Below are 18843 nucleotides of genomic sequence, written 5' to 3' on the forward strand. Positions count from 1 at the left end.
CTGCTAAAATGAGATTCTCCTCATCCAGTTCCATTGGCCTTATTTGGGAAAGCCAGGGGTCTGATGAAATTCAAAGAGAATTTACTTTCTGGAGCTACAGATGCTGGGAGAAGGGCAAGATGCCACATTGTACCTTCTCTCTTCCTGTTCAGTCTGTGACACAGAGACCTCTTCTCTGACTTGGGGTCAGAGACCATGCAGGGGGGGGATGACTGACAGAAGCTGCCATTTGGCAACAGTACCACAGAGGTGCACAGTCTAAGTGACTGCTAGTGTAGAGGATTTCTGTCCATGTTGCTGGAATGAGAACAGATCCCCTTAGGTCCCAAGTGATAGTTACCCATGCTCAGTCATTGGCGTGATGGTTGCAGCAACGAGACCTTGAAGTTTCTTCTTCCGGGAGGCCATTGAGCTGCTGAAAAATGTCTGCAAAACATACAATATAATTCCTCTCCTTCTTCAAGGAATGCCAATGAATGATCAAACTCCCAGGCAAAGTCCATTCCCAGTTTAAAATTGTGAAAAATGCTTACAAGTACACAAACACACAGAGCAAATGAAGAGAATGTAAAATGTAGAGATTAATTTTGCAGACAAGGAGATTATTTTTAAAGACAGGAGCGGGGGGGGGGGGGGTGACAAGTGTTCCAGGAAAATACTATCAGAAAGGCCTCCCACTTTGTCTATACAGGTGATTCAGGCAGCCTGAAACCTCACAGAGAGGGGGTACATGACAGCAGGCCCAAGAAAGAACATCAATTTAACTCAAGGAGATCATATATATATATATATACACATATATATATATATATACACACACACATATATATATCTCTTTCTCCTGACCATATTTCAATTTAAGTAATAGTAATTTTATACATATAACATAAAACATATGTATAAAATTGTATATATTATCCTATATTATATACATAACATATTATATATAATATACAATATATATTTTTATATATATTATATATTTATATATATTATGTATTATATATAACATATATACATTTTACATATAATACATTACATATATAAAATATATAACATATGTAATATATAATACATAATTATAATATATATTATATATTATATATATTTATATAATATATAATCTATAATTATATATGTAATTATATAATATAATTATATATTATATAAATTATAATTATAAATCATATAATATCTAATACATAGTTATAATATATGTAATATACATGATAATATATAGCATATATAATTATAATACATAATATATACAATATATAATATATAATATAAATAATATATTATATATACATAAATACTATTACTTAAATTGAAATATGGTCAGGAGAAAAGAGACATTCTTTTGTTTTTCCATATCTTCATTCTTTTAAGGAGAAGCTCACCTAAAACCAGCACTTACAGTCTTAAGGCTTCTGTGTGATCTACTTAACGATCTTCAGATTTACCTATGTTTGAAAATTCTAATTTTGACTAGTTTTGCCCTGTTTTCCTAGCTCTAGTAGACCATGTACACTGTATCATAATTGTTTATTCATCTCTCCCCCACTAGACCAAGCTCCCTAGGACGATGAATACATTTCATTTGCCTTTGCTTCTCCTGCACTGAGTTACCTGGTAAGACATCTTGTGTTCAATTAAAAAGTGATGAATATGTAGGTAATTGAATGAGGTGTTCAAATTGTAGCTGGATAATGACTTCCACAGACAGGGTGATCATGGCTGAGAAAATCAACCTGACGCCACTTATATGGGCCAAAAGGATCCCTCCCCATCTGGCAGAGAATACACCTGTCTGCACCAGTGTAAAAAAGCCAAGAGGCTGTCGAAAACAGCCAATGAGAGGCAAGAGAGTATCGTGGTTAATAGCTTGGATTCCACAGGCTGACTGCCTGGCTCAACTCTCAGCTTTTCCACTTACCTAGTTACAGAACTGTTATTTTTTGAACTGTAAGACACAAAAATGCGAAGCCATGAATGCAAAGTCTTAAAAATTGAAGAAGAAAATAAAATATAACCAAATCGTATTTGGTGACAATTAGACAAAACATGGTTGGTTTACAGCAAACACAGTGATGTCTATAGGTAATGGACAAGTTGGGGTATATTACAGGTCTGAGGTCACTGGCACATTAAAAAGCCCAGTGTCCACTAGACTTAAAGTTGACCCACACAACGTAACAATTATCAACTGTTTCATTTTGTTTGCTCTTTATAACTGTTAACCTCATTTCCCCAAATAGGAGCATAAACTTTACAGATTACAAAGATCATATCTTTTACTTTTTCTGTCTCCAAGAGTTCTGGCTCAGGTGAGCCCTTCAAGCCAGAAACAGGACAAAACAAAGACAAAGACATGAAAGGGCACACTGTGGCAAAATTTACTGCTTTTATAGGAAGCCAACGTGATCCCTCCCCTTACAGATACGTCCCTAGCAAGACTTGCTCCTGAAATTAAGCCCAAATCCTTCAGGTAGTTTTGTTCTGTATTGAAGGGCAATAAAGGGGAACCTTACGTGATATACGGGATACTAGGATTTTTCTGCCTTGTCCTAGTTTGAAGATGAGACCAATATCCTGTTGGGCATTTTGAGACAAATGTAATCACCTGGCCCATGGGGAAAACACAAGGCCAATAACATAGGCCCATCTATCCCAGAGGAATGTCTGTGCATTAAAGGAGATGGACACTATGCCTGCTGCGTATCTCCACCGGGCACTCCTGCAAGCATTGAACTCAGGACACCTCAGACTGAACCTGCCACCTGTCCCCTATGATTGCTTCCTTTAGTCCTTACAGTGGAGGAGGTGGAGCATCAGCTCTGGAGTCAGACATCATGGGTCTGCATCCTGGCTCCACCAGTTCCCAGTGGGGTGAGCCTGGAAGTGTTATTTACCTTCTCTGTGCTTCGGTGTTCACTCCTGTTAATAACAGTAGTCATATTTCATAGGTTGTTGAGAATTAAATGAATTCTTGTAGAGTGATTAACAACGGCGCCCGGCACATAGCAAGTATAGTATGAAGTCGCACCAGATGGCTACAGGACATTAGCAAGTATTCTTGCCTCTTATCTTCCTTCCCTGCCCCCTTACTGCCTCTCTCATAACTTACCCTTTATTACCTCTTATCTAGACCAACGGGCACAACCCCAGGTCTAAGAGGCCCAAAGGGACTCAAGAAGGCTCAAATGATAACAGTCTCAAGAGCTAGGGTCAGCACCAAAAGTCTAATCCAAACAGTGCTAGGCTGTTCACACTAGACTTCTGTATTCTGAGCTTTTAGTTACATTTATTTCACACTTAGGGCAGTTACAGATACTCTTAGGATCATCAAGAGCTTGGATGGGTAGTTTTATATATGGCTTTGATTGAAAGAAACAAAATTAAGTGCACGTAAATGCTATTTGGTTACAAAATCTCAAAAACATAGAACCTGTAGGGATGTGGGGTCAGAGTCAGGAATTCCTACCTTAATCCCCACTCTCCTCCTCCAATCCACATAGGCTTCCAGGTTAATCTCCTGGAAGCACAGACATTTCTAAGCCTGCCTTGGCCCAGCTCAGAAAATGCTAATGACTTCCCCTGGCTTCAGTAGGAGAAATGCCAAACTTCCTGGTCCAGGGCTCTGTATAAATCTCTTCATGCCTGAAGGGCACTAGCTCAAGTGTTCCCTGTTGCTCCTACCCACCTTCTCCCATCTGGCCTGCTTCCTTAGGTTCTCCCATCTGGAATGACTATCTCCCACTTCAGCCCCTTGAGTCTAGACAACTTTTAAAACTCACTGTACAAGTTAAAGAACATTCCCTGATCTCCCAAGAGGAAGGCAATTTCTTACTCCTCAAAATTCCCTCAAACACTTGCTTTTCCTTAAAAATGTTACATGCTATTAGCAGGGTGGTTTTGGCTCCTCTTCTACAGCGTCAGCCACCAGGGAGCAGGAACAGCTTCAAAAAAATCTGTCTCTGCACAGAGCAGTACACGAAAAGACCAAAATTTGCTGACTTTGTGAATGCTGAATTTCCAGGAAGAGATGGGGGCAAAAGATCACAAAAACTGTAATAGGTAATGATTGATATTTTGTACATTCAAATTTTAAATAAACTTGTTAACGTCAAGCTTTGGCATTCTTTGTAGCTTGTATCAAAAGCAAGTGGTTAGCAGCAAAAATTTAGATTTCATTTGGCAGTGAGCTATTATGATACAACAAAGAAGTAAAGGGTATTTTGCTTTTGTTTCTATACTGCATTAAGGATTTTTAAAAAGGAGTGGATTTTAGAAAATTCATGTTTGAGATGTTGGATTGCATAGAGGCTGAAACTTCCTATTACTATTTTAAGCATACACAACAGGATGGCAGAATTATGTCCATACGTATCAGTAATAATGATAAATAGAAAGGGGTTTAAATCCATTAGCACTGTCTCTCAGACTCATTAAAGAAAATAAAGCCAAAAAAAAAAAAAAAAAAAAAAAAAAAAAAAAAAAAAAAAAAAGCAAGTGGTTAGAATGTTCTCCACCCTAGGGCTCAATGCGAATTTAGAATGTTAATAGAGATGCTGGGGAGAGGGTATTACTCTTGAAATCTTGTATCTCTATCCACCAACACTTAGTACAAAGAATTCAAGTCAAATCCTCGGAAAAGGGCAAAGTTAAAAAAAAAAAATCTCTGGGCGAGACGGAGGATGCAACTCTGGGCATGGTGAATGACTCGAGAAATATGCGCAAAAGAAGAAAAGAAATGGAGAAACGAAAGAAACAAAACCAAAACGCAGAAAAATAACCAAGTTCCCATAAAATGAAGGCATTCGGTCAAATGCAATGATAAAGTCTGCTCCACTCCACAGCTGACTCAGCTCACTGAAGGGTCCTTGGAGAAGGCTATGCAGTCCGGAAAGAATCCAGGAGAGTGGTCCATCTGTGCAGACCCCTGCCCCAGGCCTGGAGCGCGTCGCTTTCGCACTTCCTCTAGCCCCACGTCCCAGCTTTTCTGCCTTCCCCTCTCCTCCGGGCCGTCCCCGTCCCCCCCGCCCCTCTGCCCTCCTGACCCCATCCCCGGGTGGGCTGCAGGTTTCCCTCCGCCCGTCCGCCCCGCGCGGGCCGCGCTCACCCGATAAGCCCGGGTCCGCCTCGGTCGCTTGTGGGCCGCCGCCGCCGCTGCTGCCGCTCGCCGCAGTGCCGCGCGCCGCCCCGCGCCCCCGCCGCGGCCTTTCTCTCCTCCGCTGCCGCGTGGCCCCGCACCACGTGCCTACGCGCCCGCGCAGAGCCGCGCGCCCCGCACGCCCAGACGCTGAGCGCACGTGCAGTTTAGCCTCCCTCCGCGTTACCTGGGGGTGTGGGCGAGGCGCCGGGACTGCGAGCTTCCGAGCTTGCGCCTCCCGAGCCGCGGCGCGTGCTTACGCGCGCCCAAATTCCGCGGGGCAAACTCTCCCTTCCCCTTCTGCGCGGGTCGTACCGCTTGCGGATGCCTCCTGGGCTCCTGTTCGCTGTAACTTCTGTCCAGGGCTCGGCAGCAACAGGTACTTCGTGGTTGTGGGCTTTGAAATTTGGGCTGCCGGTTCCGAAGTGTGCTGAGAACCCTGCCTGCCAGTCGGGGATCCCGTCTGTGCTTTTCAGGCTGGTGCTGCTGCCCCAACCCCGCATGCCCTCATGTTCAAAGGTGATGAACGGATATTAAAATTGGATTCGTTTCTAAAGCGATAGCTTTCCTGCGTATTCTGGAGAACAACTGAAAAAGTTTTGAACGGGATAATTATTTTTAAACAAAATATCTCTACTTGTAGGAATGTCAAGAGTTTACTTTCTAGTGTTACATGCTGTGCTAATACATCAGAAACATAGACAAGTCCTCAGGTTTCTCTTGTTAATGTGAGTTATCCTCAATTTTGCATAAAAGACAATGGCCTATGCTTAATTCATTTAGGGAAAATAAATTTCCCTTAGGACTTTCTAGTTTGCATTTTAAATGCTTTTAAACTCATTATGGAAGTACTTTCATTGCATGCGGCTCCAGAAATTAATTCATTAATCAATTCATAAAACAATCCTTTGTCGTGAGTACTATTTTTTAAAGTCATATTTTACAGTTGAGGAACCATCATCCCATTCTATTTTTTTAAGTTTATTTATTTTGAGAGGGAGGGAGTGCAAGTGGAGGAGGGGCAGAGAGAGAGGAAGAGAGAGAGAATCCCAAGCAGGCTCCACGCTGTCAGTGCAGAGCCCAATGCGGGGCTGGAACTCACAAACGGTGAGATCATGACCTCAGCTGAAGTCCTGTTTAAGCCTAAGTACCACGCTTAACCAACTGAGCCATCCAGGTGCCTCAGCACCATCCCATTCTAAAGATCAGAAAAAAAAAAAAAAGTATTTTAATGAGTTTGAGTAATTTGCCAAAGGCCACAGTGCCCATGAGTAGTTGAGCTGTGATTTGGTTTCAAGTAGTGCGGGAGATGATACTTTTAACCACTACTCTATGTTTTCCTGCAAAAAAGGAAGGGAAAAGTCCTAGTTATGTCTGTCTAAGAATGTCAACAAGAATATATCCTAATGGGATGTAACTTTTTTCAAAGTCATACTTTAATACATGCAAAATTAAGTATTTCAGTACCCAAAAGTTATAGAACATCAGGCTTAATATTGTCAACCAATAAACCAACATGTTAAATGAATAAACTACTGTTTAAATATATGTAGAAGTACAAAGCAATGCCTTATAATAGTGTGTTAGGGTTTGCTAAGAAACAGATGCTAAAACTGGATTTGAGGTGCAGGAAATATACTTGGGGAGCCACCCAGGGAGAAGGCAGGGAGAGCCTTGATGGTCATACAGGGCTGACACCTGTGGTAGAAGCTATGGAAAGAAAGGGGGTGGGGAAGAGTCTCACTGGAATGGTGGAGGGAGAGCATCATAGCCTCTACTACATGCCCTTAAGAAACTCACAGCCTCTGTGGGGAAGACATTTACCTTTAAAAATATGTATGCTGATACAAAGGTATGAAACACTGAGGGAGGGAAAGACTCTGATCTGGGCAGAGGGGTGAGTGTGTGGGCATGATGAGGCAGGAGAGCATTTCTGAAAAGTCTTCCTGGGGGAGGTTGACACTTGAGCAGTCTTAGACAAGGAGGAGGCCTTAGAAGAAGGGAGAGACAACCAAGGTTCACTGCTGGCCCGAAGTCCTCTAACACTTGTCTGATAAGTGGCAAGGGCTCTGTGGTGTTTCTTTTATTGTTGTACAGTGTTATTTAATCACCATTACTTTTTATGCTTTTCTTTCTTGCCCCCTCATTCCACTGCGAGGTGCTCAAGGCAGGTACCTTGTCCTATTTCTTTGTTTTTCCCACAGCGCAGAGCTCAGTGCTTATCTACCTGCAGGCAAAGAGGGTTGGATTTGGAGACGTTTACTCCCTTCAACTCTGCTTTGTTTAAAAAAATATATATGTTGGGGTTCCTCATCGTATTGTGTTCACTACAATTCAAGTTTGAAACTCAGTGATGTGGAGAAAAGAGCTTGGGGGGATACAGTACACTGTAATTGATCAGACTGGCCACACGTTCCATCCTTGGTGCTGACATTGGAGCCTTATCACAGGTTCCTGAGTGGACTTGGAGAAACCTTCCCAGAAAGGTTCCCCTTACCTTCTTGTCATGGTGCTGAAATGTTCTAGTACCAATTCCACTGTGTGGGAGGTGTTCCCCTCACTAAGAAGGAATAGTTCTCTGATGCCAGCTGGGTGTCCTACAGTTTAACTCAATTCTGACAGACACTATCTCCCCAGAGATAGCATCAAATTTCACAGGTTAAGGGTTCAGTCATAGAAGTCTGCCCTCCCCGCCCCACCCCCACTTCAGATGTTACATCAGATCCTATTACCTGTGCTTCTGACCCATTGGCTATAAACCAGAGGTTCCTTTGATCCCCTCCTTGGATTTGATTAATTTGCTACAACAGCTTATAGAACTCAAAGAAACATTTTACTTACTAGATCACTGGCTTATTATAAAAAGCTATAACTTGGGAACAACCAGGTGGAAAAGATGCATAGGGCAAGGGATGGGGAAAGGGCTCATAATTTCCATGTCCTTTCTGAGCACAAGTGTATGCTCTCCCCAAATCTCCATATTTACCAGCTGGAAACCCTCTGCCCGCCCTCCTTTTTGGGTTTTTATGGAGGCTTCATTACATAGGCAGTATTTTTTGTTTTTTAATGTTTATTTTTGAGAGAGAGAGAGAGAGAGAGACAGAGTGTGAGTGGGGGAGGGGCAGAGAGAGAGGGAGACACAGAATCCAAAGCAGGCTCCAGGCTCTGAGCTGTCAGCACAGAGCTTGACATGGGGCTCGAACCCACGAATTGTGAGATCATGACCTGAGCAGACTGGACACTTAACCAACTGAGCCACCCAGGTGCCCCTACGTAGGCAGTATTGATCAAATCACTGGCCATTGGTAATTGATTCAATTTTGGAGAAGGTTGGGGATGGAACTGAAAGTTTCAACCTTCTAATCACATGATTGATTCTCTTGGCAACCAGCCCCTATCCTAAGATGCTTTCGAAAAGCTAGTCACCTCATTAACATAACAAAAGACATTCATTGCTCTCATCTCTTCGGAAATGTCAAGAGTTTTAGGAGCTCTGTGCCAGAAATGGAAGACCAAATTTATAGTTTTTATTATAAATGACAATGTTACAGTTGTCCTTACCAGGAAAGAGGAAATGGATTGTAGACAGCCAGAATACTGCTACATTGGGGAACGTTCATGAAGGAAGGAGAATGGAATTTGGGTCTTGAAGCGTTGCTCTCCATCGTGGGCCTGAGAAAGTTCTCTCCATGGTGAGGAAGAACAGTCCTTTGCATTCCATGTAAAGGAATACAACCAAGTTATAGGTATGAGAATCACTCCTGGAAATTCTGGTTGTGTGGGTATGTCGGTGGGGCTGGTAGAAAAGCACAAGTTTATTTTTGCATCAAAGTCCATAGATCTTCAGAGAAGGAAGCAGGCCATGACTAGAAGTTGGACAGATTGCTAGTCCCCATGACAAAGACTCTTCCCTTTTATAGGTTAATTTCTGAGACTAAGTGCCTACTAGTAGAAGGATATCTCTTGAGGGGAGAAAAGTCCTATGCATAAGCTGCGTTTCAGAGAACCCTTTAGGTCACAGGAAGGGACAGTTTTGAGAGTAGTTGTGCTCAGTTGTCTCCTGGCTCAGCCCTTTGGTGAATGCATATTGGTTTCCAGCTCAAAGGAAAAAAATGAACAGAGATGTAACTCCATATTGGCATTCTTAACCTGGACTCTGTGACTCTGGATTTTTAATAGCAATAATCTTTTAGTAATACTAATCTTTATTGAGATGCTATTCAATACTATGCAATTCACCTATTTTAAGCATATAGTAGTTCAATATTCTTTATTATGTCACAGAGTTGTGCAATCATTGCTACAATTTTAGAACATTTTCATGACTCCCCCCCAATAACCCATATGTGTTAGCAGTCATGCCCCATTCCCTTCCTCCTCCTGGCCCCCAGCTCTAAACAACCATTAGTCTTTCCATTTTTATAGATTTGCCTGTTCTGGACATTTCATATAAATGGAATTATGCATCATGTAGTCCTTTGTGTCTGGCTTCTTTTACTTAGTGTAGTATTTTCAAGGTTCATCCATATTGTAGTAGGAATCTACTTCATCCCTTTTTATACCCACACAATATTCCATTGTATGGATATACAACATTTTATTCATCCATTGGTTGGTGGACATTTGAGTTCTTTCCAGTTTTTGGCTATTATGAATAATGCTATTATTGTGATTGTGGATTTTAGACCTCCTGGAATATTGTCGGCATCTTTTTTCCAGTGGAGTTAGTTTATAGCATTCTGGCTTCTGTTTGGTTTTTCAGAAGCCCCAAGTCCTTACCAAGATCAGGGCTTTTACACCTGCCTGGGCGGCCCTTCTTCAGTCTGACTGCTACTCATCCTTCAGATCATGGCTCAGGTGTAACCCTCCTGAGAAGCTGACTTGTGCAGACCCTCCTCCTAGCACTGTGTTCTTTCCATTCCTGTCACAACTTATTAGTGTGTTTAGTTCTCCCCGTTAGTTGGTAAGCTTTGTGAGGGCAGTGGTCTGTCTGTTCTGTTCCTTGGGACACATCTAGTGCCTGCTACATCATAGGCACTCAATAAGTAGTTGAAATACTATGCAATGCAGAATGACTGTTGGTAACAGAGAGAGGTATCCTAGCTCTGTTGCCAGAACATAGCCTTTTGCACTGATGGGAGGAGGGTTACCCCCTTGTTGACTGGTATTGGTATAAGAGTAAGGACCCCTGTGGCCGAGAAGGGTGGTATAAACACAGAGAACAAGAACTAGGGAACATTGAGGACACTGGATCCAGATAAAGAGGACTGTAGTGTCTCTCTGAGAGCATGAAGGGAGGGATTCCTGATGTATATTAAATCTGGACGATGTTGCCTTGTTGCTGACTTTGAGACCTCTTTCTGAATTGTATGTATGGACCAATGTGCCAGTGGGTTACCCACATTGATTTATCATCCCCTAATAGTTGGAAAACCCTTTGAAAATTTGGGCCTAGTTTGATGACTAGCAAGGGAGAAAGTATGAGGGGGCCATAGTCTGAAAACAGAAAAGGAAGTTAATATTAATTTTGCTTGGCCAGGTTTCTTTGACAATATTCAGAAAAGTACAGAGGCAAACTTCCTTTGAAGGATGTTCGGCCTGTGTTAGGTATTGCCTGATGAACATGAGGCTGTTGGGACGCATGCAAGTGAGTCTGGTCCACTTGTAACAGTACTCTGTAAGGTTCCCCGGGGATCTAAAGAGTAATAAACATGTCTTCCAAAAGCTTCCCAAAGCTCAATAGCTGCTCATATTATGAATTAGGTAAGGACTCACCACTAGGTGACAGTCTGTCAGCAGAAATTGCTTTCTCATTTAATGACTCTTTCCCCAACTGCAAGTTTCTGGGAATATCAGTAAAAATAAAAATATTAGGCAATCTTTTTCTGATCCCGTTTCCCTATCCTCCCTTTCCCAAAAATCTATGGAGCTGACATCTTCAATGGTAAACATTCTTCTTTAATCTCTCTTTCCTTAATATTAAAGTAATGAAAAAATGATGTATGGAGACACAGAAAATTAAGTTTCCCCTCCCATACTACTTCTTTGGGTTTTGAAGATAAATATGGCTATAAAAAGAGTACACTCAGTGGTCTTGGCTTTTTTTTTTTTTTAATGTTTATTTAGTTTTGAGAGAGAGACAGAGACAGAGACAGAGACAGAGACTGGGAGCAGGGGAGGGGCAGAGAGAGAAAGAAGGAGACAGAATCTGAAGCAGGCTCCAGGCTTTGAACTGTCAGCACAGAGCTTGACACAGGGCTTGAACCCACAAACTGTGAAATCATGACCTGAGCCAAAGTTGGATGCTTCACTGACTGAGCTACCCAAGTGTCCCTTGGCTTTTTTTTTTCTTCAAGTTTATTTATTTATTTTGAGAGAGAGAGAGGAGAGGAAGAGACATTGTGAGTGGGGGAGGGATAGAGAAAGGAAGACCAAGAATCCCAAGCAGTCAGCGCAAAGCCCAATGTGGGACTCAGACTCATGAGCCATGAGATCATGACCTGAGCCGAAATCCAGAGTCAGATGCTCAACGAACTGCCACCCTAGAGCCCCTTGACTTTTTATAGGGAGAGGATATTTAAAAATCTGGTTCAAGTTTAGTTTATAAGTATTTTCTCCCTCAGGAATATAAATCACTCTATGCTTCCTTTCAGCATTTGAGGTGAAGATGGAGCTCTTAGGAGAAATGTATTTTAGCTCATTTATGAAGAAGTTTCGTTTTATGTCCTCTTTGAGCAAAAGGAAGACTCCCTGGAAAGTGTTCGGTGAGGTAAGTGCAACTTGAAATTTCATTTGCTTCCACCTAAGACTGCTTCAGTTCTGGGTAACAGCTGAACTCAGCACTAATGGTCTGGACTTGGGGAAGTTTAGGCCCCTTCTGTCAGCTGGTGAAGGGGGTGGGAGCTCAGATGGCCTCCTGAGGGGTATTCCGGGAAATTTTGTTGATCCTGCCCCTCCTCATTCCTCTGCCCAAGCCATCGTGCATTGCTGGCCCCAGCTTCCAGTGTTATTTCCATGGCCCCCATTGATGAGGTTCTTCCAGGCCTACTGGAAAGTTCCCATAAGTTATTCTAAAATCTCACTCTATTCCTGTGCTCCATTTTGCAGGCTAGGTATCTTAGTTACGGCTAAATTATCTCAGCTCTGAAAGAAATGCCTCCAATCTATATTTGGCCATACATTTAAAGGTGGGCCAAGTAGGTTAAAAAAATAAGCAAAGCAAAGTACAGAACGGTATTCAATTCTGCCATTTGTATTAAAGGAAAACAAGGTGTGTGTAGGGGCGTACCTGTATGTGAAGGTATGTTATCAGGAAGGATAACAGTGATAGTCAAATATTTAACAACTGGGTCGGTTCTGGGAACAGGGATGGCTGCTGGCTTGAGATCTGGAAGCGTGCTAGGGATCTTCTAATATCTAAGCTTTAACCCTGTAATGACTGATTGAAGTTCTGGGGGGGAGTGGGCAGCACTCCAGTGGCTTGAAGCAGCAGCTGTTTACTAGTCTGTAGAGAACCTTTAAGCAGTTTAACAACATGTGGTTGTCCTGGTGTTCCCCAGCAGCCATCCACGGGTCCTCCTGGGAGCGGGGATTTGAGGAGGACAGACTTAGTATTCAGCGTGCCCTTTAGCACTGTTTGAAATGCTTTGTTGTTGTTTGAATTCTATTCAATCACGTACTTGGAAATTGAATTTAATTTTGTTTGGCTCAGGGGAGAAGTCTTATTTTTAGAATTTGGTTCTGGACATTTCTGTCTAGTCATCCGACTCCAGTCTGCCTACAGACTCAGGGCTGTTCTCTTTTGTTCCATCTTGCAGGCAGCTCCTCCACCCAGAGCTTTGCTTACACCCCTCTGCTCACTTGGCTGACCCCCTTTCACCAGCACCAACCCCCCAGTCCTCAGCGTTACTGTCTGAATCTCCTTCTGTTACTTATCCTGCACCTCTTGTCTCTCCACCTTACCAGACCTCAGTTCCATTACCAACTAGGATAGACATTACTGTGCTTAATCTTGTGAGCAGAAAATATGTGTTCTTTCTTTTTTTTCTGTGTTGGAGAACCTGTGCTTCCCTAAGTTTTGTTTGAGCATCAGCACGAATGGCAGTGGTTGTCATAACCATGGTAAGAACTCATGTTGCATTGGTTTGGGCATCCACCTGCCTGGTGCAGAACCACCCTGGACTCCATGTCTCCCCTGGTTTGCCTGGGAGGCAGGGTGGACCTTCCATTGTGCCCCCTTCCATCCTTTCCTCTTCTGCTTTGAGCTCCTTGTTGGTATCCCCTGCTGTGCAGCTACTAGGGAGCAGTGTCTGGTCTCAGCTACAGTCCCAGCCACTCTTAAGCCAAGGTTGCTGTCTTCTGGTGCCTAAAAGTGTGCAGAGAAGCTTTTCTCTTCTGTTTTGCCACATTCTGTCACCCAGGTCCCAGAGCACCCATGACTTGCTGAAGTGAGACTTGAGTGTCTTACTGAGCCTCCTCCTCTCCACCTGAAGGATCTGCTCCACAGGCCTCAGGTGTGAGTCCATGGAGCCAAGGCAGGGAACTAAAGACCGAGACCAGGCATTTCTTCCTACCCACCCCACTTCCCCACCCCAAGCCTACCCTTCCTGTCCCCCTTTCTCCACCCGAGGCTGCCACAAAACTGTCTTCCAGCAGTAGCTTCCTTGAGTCTAATCAACTCCTAGCCAGGTCAGCTGTTCCCTTAGATTTATCAAAGTTGACCTTTTGTGATAGGCACAGTTGGACTCGGGCTGGCACCCTGGCCACAGATGTTCTCTTTACACTTATCTCACTGTGTGGTAATTATATGTTGGCATGTCTCCTTCCCCAAGTTCCTCAAGTATGAGCTTCTAACTGTGCGGTATGCATCTTTGGCCAGCACTCAGTCCTTGCTTTCACGGGGGAGACCTTGATAAATACTTTTTGAAGAATAATCGATCACAGTCATTTCGCCTAGATATGCAAAAGGAAGCCTCTCCTCTTTACCAAAGGACATCCAGGCAACAGGCACAGAGGGAGGGGAGCTATTCGTAAAGGGACATCCCCTACCCTACAAAATAGCCATTCAAGGCTCTCTGGGCTCCTTGTGTCTTCAGGGGAGCAGAAGAAGCAGGGTGAGAGCAGCACTTCTGGGAGCTTCCATTGGTCTTGTTTTGAGAGAATAACATGTTGAACAACTGTTTGGTTACATTTTACTGTGCACCTGCCAATTGAAGAAACAAGGACAAAAACATGACAGGGTACAGTATGGCAAAACATATTGACTGGAAAGGGAAAAGGTAGATGACATACAGGAACAGAACATTTTATTTGTATCATCCCAAATTCAGAGAAATGTGGTTAACTCAATGCTCCAGTCACCTAAATGTTTACAGTGGAGGTAAAAGTGACAGACTGAGGCATGGATCTGCTAATGCTGGACATTGGGTGTTTCTTCTCTTATAATTTACTAGAAGGAGGTCTGGTGTCATGTGGTAGACCACTGAGTGTAAACGACCCTCCAACAGAGAAAGACCAAGAAATTGTGTAACTACCTGAGCTTATTTTCTGAGAAACAAACCCATGAATCACAGCCAAGGTCAATCCTCTTCAACTAGTATGTGAGACTAAAAGAAGTACTGATTATGTTTATTATAATAACAATATTTAACACTTACTTCAAGGCATGGCATTTGCAAAAATTGGAAAAAATAAGAATACTCCAGCAGTCTTATGGATACTCAGTGGCGATATCACATATAATCACGGTCATTGGAATAATTGCAGAGATGACGAACCAGGGTTTAATTGTAGGGAGAGAGAGGTGTTAAACAATTTGTTGAAGGTCACACAGGTGGTAAGAAGTCTGTCTAATTCTAAAGCGTGACCTCTTTCTCTGCATAGCAGTGCCTCCCATGTTGGAGAATGTTACGATGGAAAATCTTCAGATGAAAAGCATGTGATTTTCATGTGATTTTAAAAATGCTGTTGTCTGGTCACATGTTTTGGTTTCCCTGTTCTTTGTACATAGAAAAACTCAGAAACTCAATGACTTGTTAGGTGACAGAACAGGTCCTACTGAAGAGGAGTGGCTAGAATGACCAGAGCACCCAGGAGTCCTGTCACTCAGCACCTTCCCTATCTCCCATTCTGGGTTCTCCATAGCTCCGCCCATCACAAAATCAATCTACCAGTCTCCCAACCCACGCACCAATCAATAAAGCAGTTGGTATTTGTCGAAAGCCCACTTTTTGTTCCTAGGGCAGTGTTTGGTGCTGTGGGGAATGCTGAAGCAGCACCAGACAGGGCCCTTGCCACTTTGGTGCTTATAATCTAGGTGGAGAGACAAGGCAAAAATACATGACACAATTACAGAATCTGACAGAATGTAATAAAGTGCTAAATTGTGTGGTACAGACAATTAGAGAACAAGACAGTATATAATAAAGTGCTAATTGTGTGGTACAGACAATAAGTATAATAGGAGTTCAGTGAAGGGATGGATGAGTGTGGGCTGTAGTCTTCAGGGAAGGCTTCTCATCATGTCAGGGCTGCCGTGTTTATCTGGTGCATGATGGGAAACTGAATACGAAATAGAGGGTGGATGAAGAGCAGAATAACTGTGCTGTACTTTGGTATCTCTTCTCAGCCTAGATGAAGGCAGAAAGGGAAAGAATTCTTTGAGAGGTGGCATTCTCTGTTTAAAATGAAAATCAAGTAGAGAAATGCCTTATTTTCTTTATTAATTGCATTAGAGAACATTTCCACAGAAACTTAAAATCATATTTTAAATTGAATAATGTACTACAGTGTACTAGGAGAGTTCAGTGTTTACAGAAATCATGCTGAAAATCCTTTTCATTAATGAAGAGTACTTTTGCATGACAGATAATCACTAGTTTATATAAGACTCCTTAAAGCAGGTAAATAGATACTCTCATATACTACTGGCAGGATTGATAAACCTTTTGCAAGGTAATTTGGCAGTGGGTACCTCAAACCTTGAAAATGTGCCTATTCTGGAGTCTATCATTTTTACTTGGGGAATTTATCCTAACGATGTAATTATGGCTGGCTGCAAGAATAACTCTTCTACAAGGATAATTATCACAGGGTTGGAGACAATCTAAATGCCCCCAAATAGAGGACCAATAAAAAATTAACATATTTATAAAAATGGAATGTGTAGTCACTAAAATGCTACCATGCAAAACCATTTAACGTAGTGGGACATGTTCACAATATATAGATAAGCGAAAAAAAATTCTACAACTCCTAGAGTATGATTCCATTTTTGTTAAACATATGTTTTATGCAAAGAAGCGTATCTGAATGATGAAGATATATATTATTTCCACTTCTTTATGCTTTTGTGAAATTTCCAAATGTTTTCTAAGCTACATGGTTTAATCTGAAAACATTTATTAAAATCCTGTGGTTCTTGGGGCCCCTGAGTGGCTCAGTCAGTTAAGCATCTGACTCGATTTTGGCTCAGGTCATGATCTCACGGTTTGTGGTGGGCTCAGTGCTGACGGTGCGGGACCTGCTTGGGATTCTCTTTCTTTCTCCTTCTCTTAACCCCTCCCCCACTTGTTCTCTCTCTCTCTCTCTCTCTCTCTTTCTCTCAAATGTGTTCCTGCACATTCCCTCATCCTCCAATTAATTTGGGTGAATAAACATTAAAAAAATCGTATGATTCTCTGATTTAATTTGTTCTGAAAGTTTGGAGAGTCATAATTTGGACTGTCATCCAGTGAGTTTTCTTAGAGTGGACTAGACCTGTCCTGGAAGGGATTCCTACAGACCTGGGAGGTGGAGATAGGTTAGAGCTTCAGATCTCATGCAGCAAAGAAGTTCTGGGCCAAGGGACAAGCTTCAGAAGCATTATTCTATTTTTCTTTGAATTATAAATGATTCCTATTTAGCAGAATGTGTACTTTATTTTCATGGACTCACATCAAGCTAGGAGATAATGGGAGGTATGCGTACTCTTTAAGACTTTTATAACATGAATTTTTAGCAGCAGAACCTGGCAGGGGGCAGAAAGCCCAGAGCATGGATCAATTTTTTAGACTTACGGAATACTAAAAAAAAAAAATATATAGATGTACCAAAACAGAGTTTCAAAATTTGTGGTGTTTAAAAAATGCTTATCTTGAACAAATCAATACCTTTAACACAGAGAACACAAAAACAGGAAGTTAAATTTCATCATTTTGGGAACATGTTAAAAGCCTGGATTTGCGATCTTTGGTGAATATTTGGGTCTAGGCTAAATTAGGCTCTGCCTGGAAACCATGTGGGGGATGTGGAATTATTGAAAAAAATCGGAAAATATCTGGGAAAGATTTTGGAATTTTTGGTCCAGGGGATTTTCCTTGTCTAAAATGAAAACAAAATACTCTTTTTCTATTCTGAGGACTTCATTTAGAACTATATTGAAAGGGGCTTTTCTCTGAAACATTTCAATACAAAAGCACTGTATTTTCTCATCTGATGATTTGGTGTCTTCCATTTTCTAGATTTTGACTAATTTAAGGTCTTAAAATATACATGTTTCAACCCCTTTTAGTTAATAATTTTCTATTTTTACCTCCCCATCTAGCTTCTCATCTCTTAGTTGGCCCAGTGAAAATAAACTGCAGTAAAGTCAGAATTTTACTGCGTTTCCTGGGCCCTCCAAATATAGGGGAAATCCTTGGATACCCAGGTTCTTGAGAAGTCAAACCTTAGCTAACGCTGGGACGTGTTTGCTTCTCTTTGAAGAATCCATCCTATAGGAAAACTTCCTTTTGCCAAAATGGGCAACATCCCCGGATCAGAAGTTGTGAGGACTTGTGCCTGCACATTTCCTCATCTTCCAATTAATTTGGGTGAATTAACCCCTCTGTGCTCCAGGCTTTCCATTGGGTGGCATGGTGCAGTGCGCAACTCAAGTATTTGTGACAATGGCAGCCTGTGCTGACATGGACAAGCCTTCCTTCCCGTGACTGCCATGTAGAAAGTCTAGATACAATGTGGCAGAAATTTCAAATATTTATATACAACTAGTTTTGAAAAAAGTAAGGAAAATAGTCTAGTTCTCAGTATGAAAAAGGAATTCAGAGCCAGTGTGATAACTGTAGCTAATGTTGCTGGAGCTACATAAAGGTCGCAGAATCTGGAGGCTGGCATTTTGAGGCCCTTGTAGGGACAGGATATATGGCCCCAAGGGCCAAGTTTAGGCAGAGAACTGTGACTAGGCTTGTTAGATTTAGCATTTAAAAGTACAGGATGCCAGTTAAACTTGAATTACAGATAAACAATGAATACTTTTTAAAACATAAGTATGTTCCAAAAGTTGAATGGGACATACTCATACTAAAAAATGTTTATCTGACATTCAGATTTAACCAGATATTCTGTATCTTATCTGACAATTCTGTGGCAGAGTTCTCTCAATAAATCCTGGAGGCCAGAAGGGGTGCCTCATCTGTGAAGGGATTGTGTAACCACCTGGGTGTAACTACCTTAGAGAAACATTCACAACTGTTGTGGGGAAGCAGAAAGGAAGCTTTAATTGGTCTGGGGCTGTTAGTGGGAAAATGTCAGTGTTCCCCAGGCCTTACCATGTGTAGATATAGATTTCAAGTTTACATTATCTATGGGTATAGAAATGTTAATCTGAGAAATTATAAAAGCTGGCCTAGGACCTTTGAAACTCAGAATTTCAC

General features: G+C 42.0%; 2 protein-coding genes across 9 annotated transcripts in view; one reads left to right on the forward strand and one right to left on the reverse strand.

Moving 5' to 3' along the window:
- NPL (N-acetylneuraminate pyruvate lyase) overlaps positions 1–5479 on the reverse strand; it is a 38497-nt gene extending 33018 nt beyond the window's left edge. Inside the window, exons 1-3 of one of the 3 annotated variants that reach the window (XM_047839742.1) lie at positions 5123–5327; positions 1937–1963; positions 341–426 (exon numbers count right to left, since the gene is read on the reverse strand). In XM_047839742.1, coding sequence (XP_047695698.1) covers positions 341–408 — 68 coding nt within the window. In that variant the 5' untranslated portion in view covers positions 409–426; positions 1937–1963; positions 5123–5327. The other 2 variants (XM_047839743.1, XM_047839741.1) reach the window with 2 other exon arrangements.
- Positions 1–18843, forward strand: part of RGS8 (regulator of G protein signaling 8) — a 147269-nt gene that overhangs the window by 8121 nt on the left and 120305 nt on the right. For 2 of the 6 annotated variants that reach the window (XM_047839745.1, XM_047839744.1), the window contains exons 2-3: positions 1568–1632; positions 11806–11921. Coding sequence is in view for 1 of the 6 variants with exons in the window: in XM_047839751.1 (XP_047695707.1) it covers positions 5477–5531; positions 11806–11921 (171 nt within the window). In the remaining 5 variants the exon portion in view is untranslated. Of the gene's footprint in view, positions 1–1350; positions 1633–5395; positions 5532–8818; positions 8899–11805; positions 11922–18843 lie in introns of those variants that run through there. The other 4 variants (XM_047839746.1, XM_047839747.1, XM_047839751.1 and 1 more) reach the window with 4 other exon arrangements.

This window comes from Prionailurus viverrinus, chromosome F1 (assembly GCF_022837055.1).
Source record: "Prionailurus viverrinus isolate Anna chromosome F1, UM_Priviv_1.0, whole genome shotgun sequence".
NCBI lineage: Eukaryota > Metazoa > Chordata > Mammalia > Carnivora > Felidae > Prionailurus > Prionailurus viverrinus.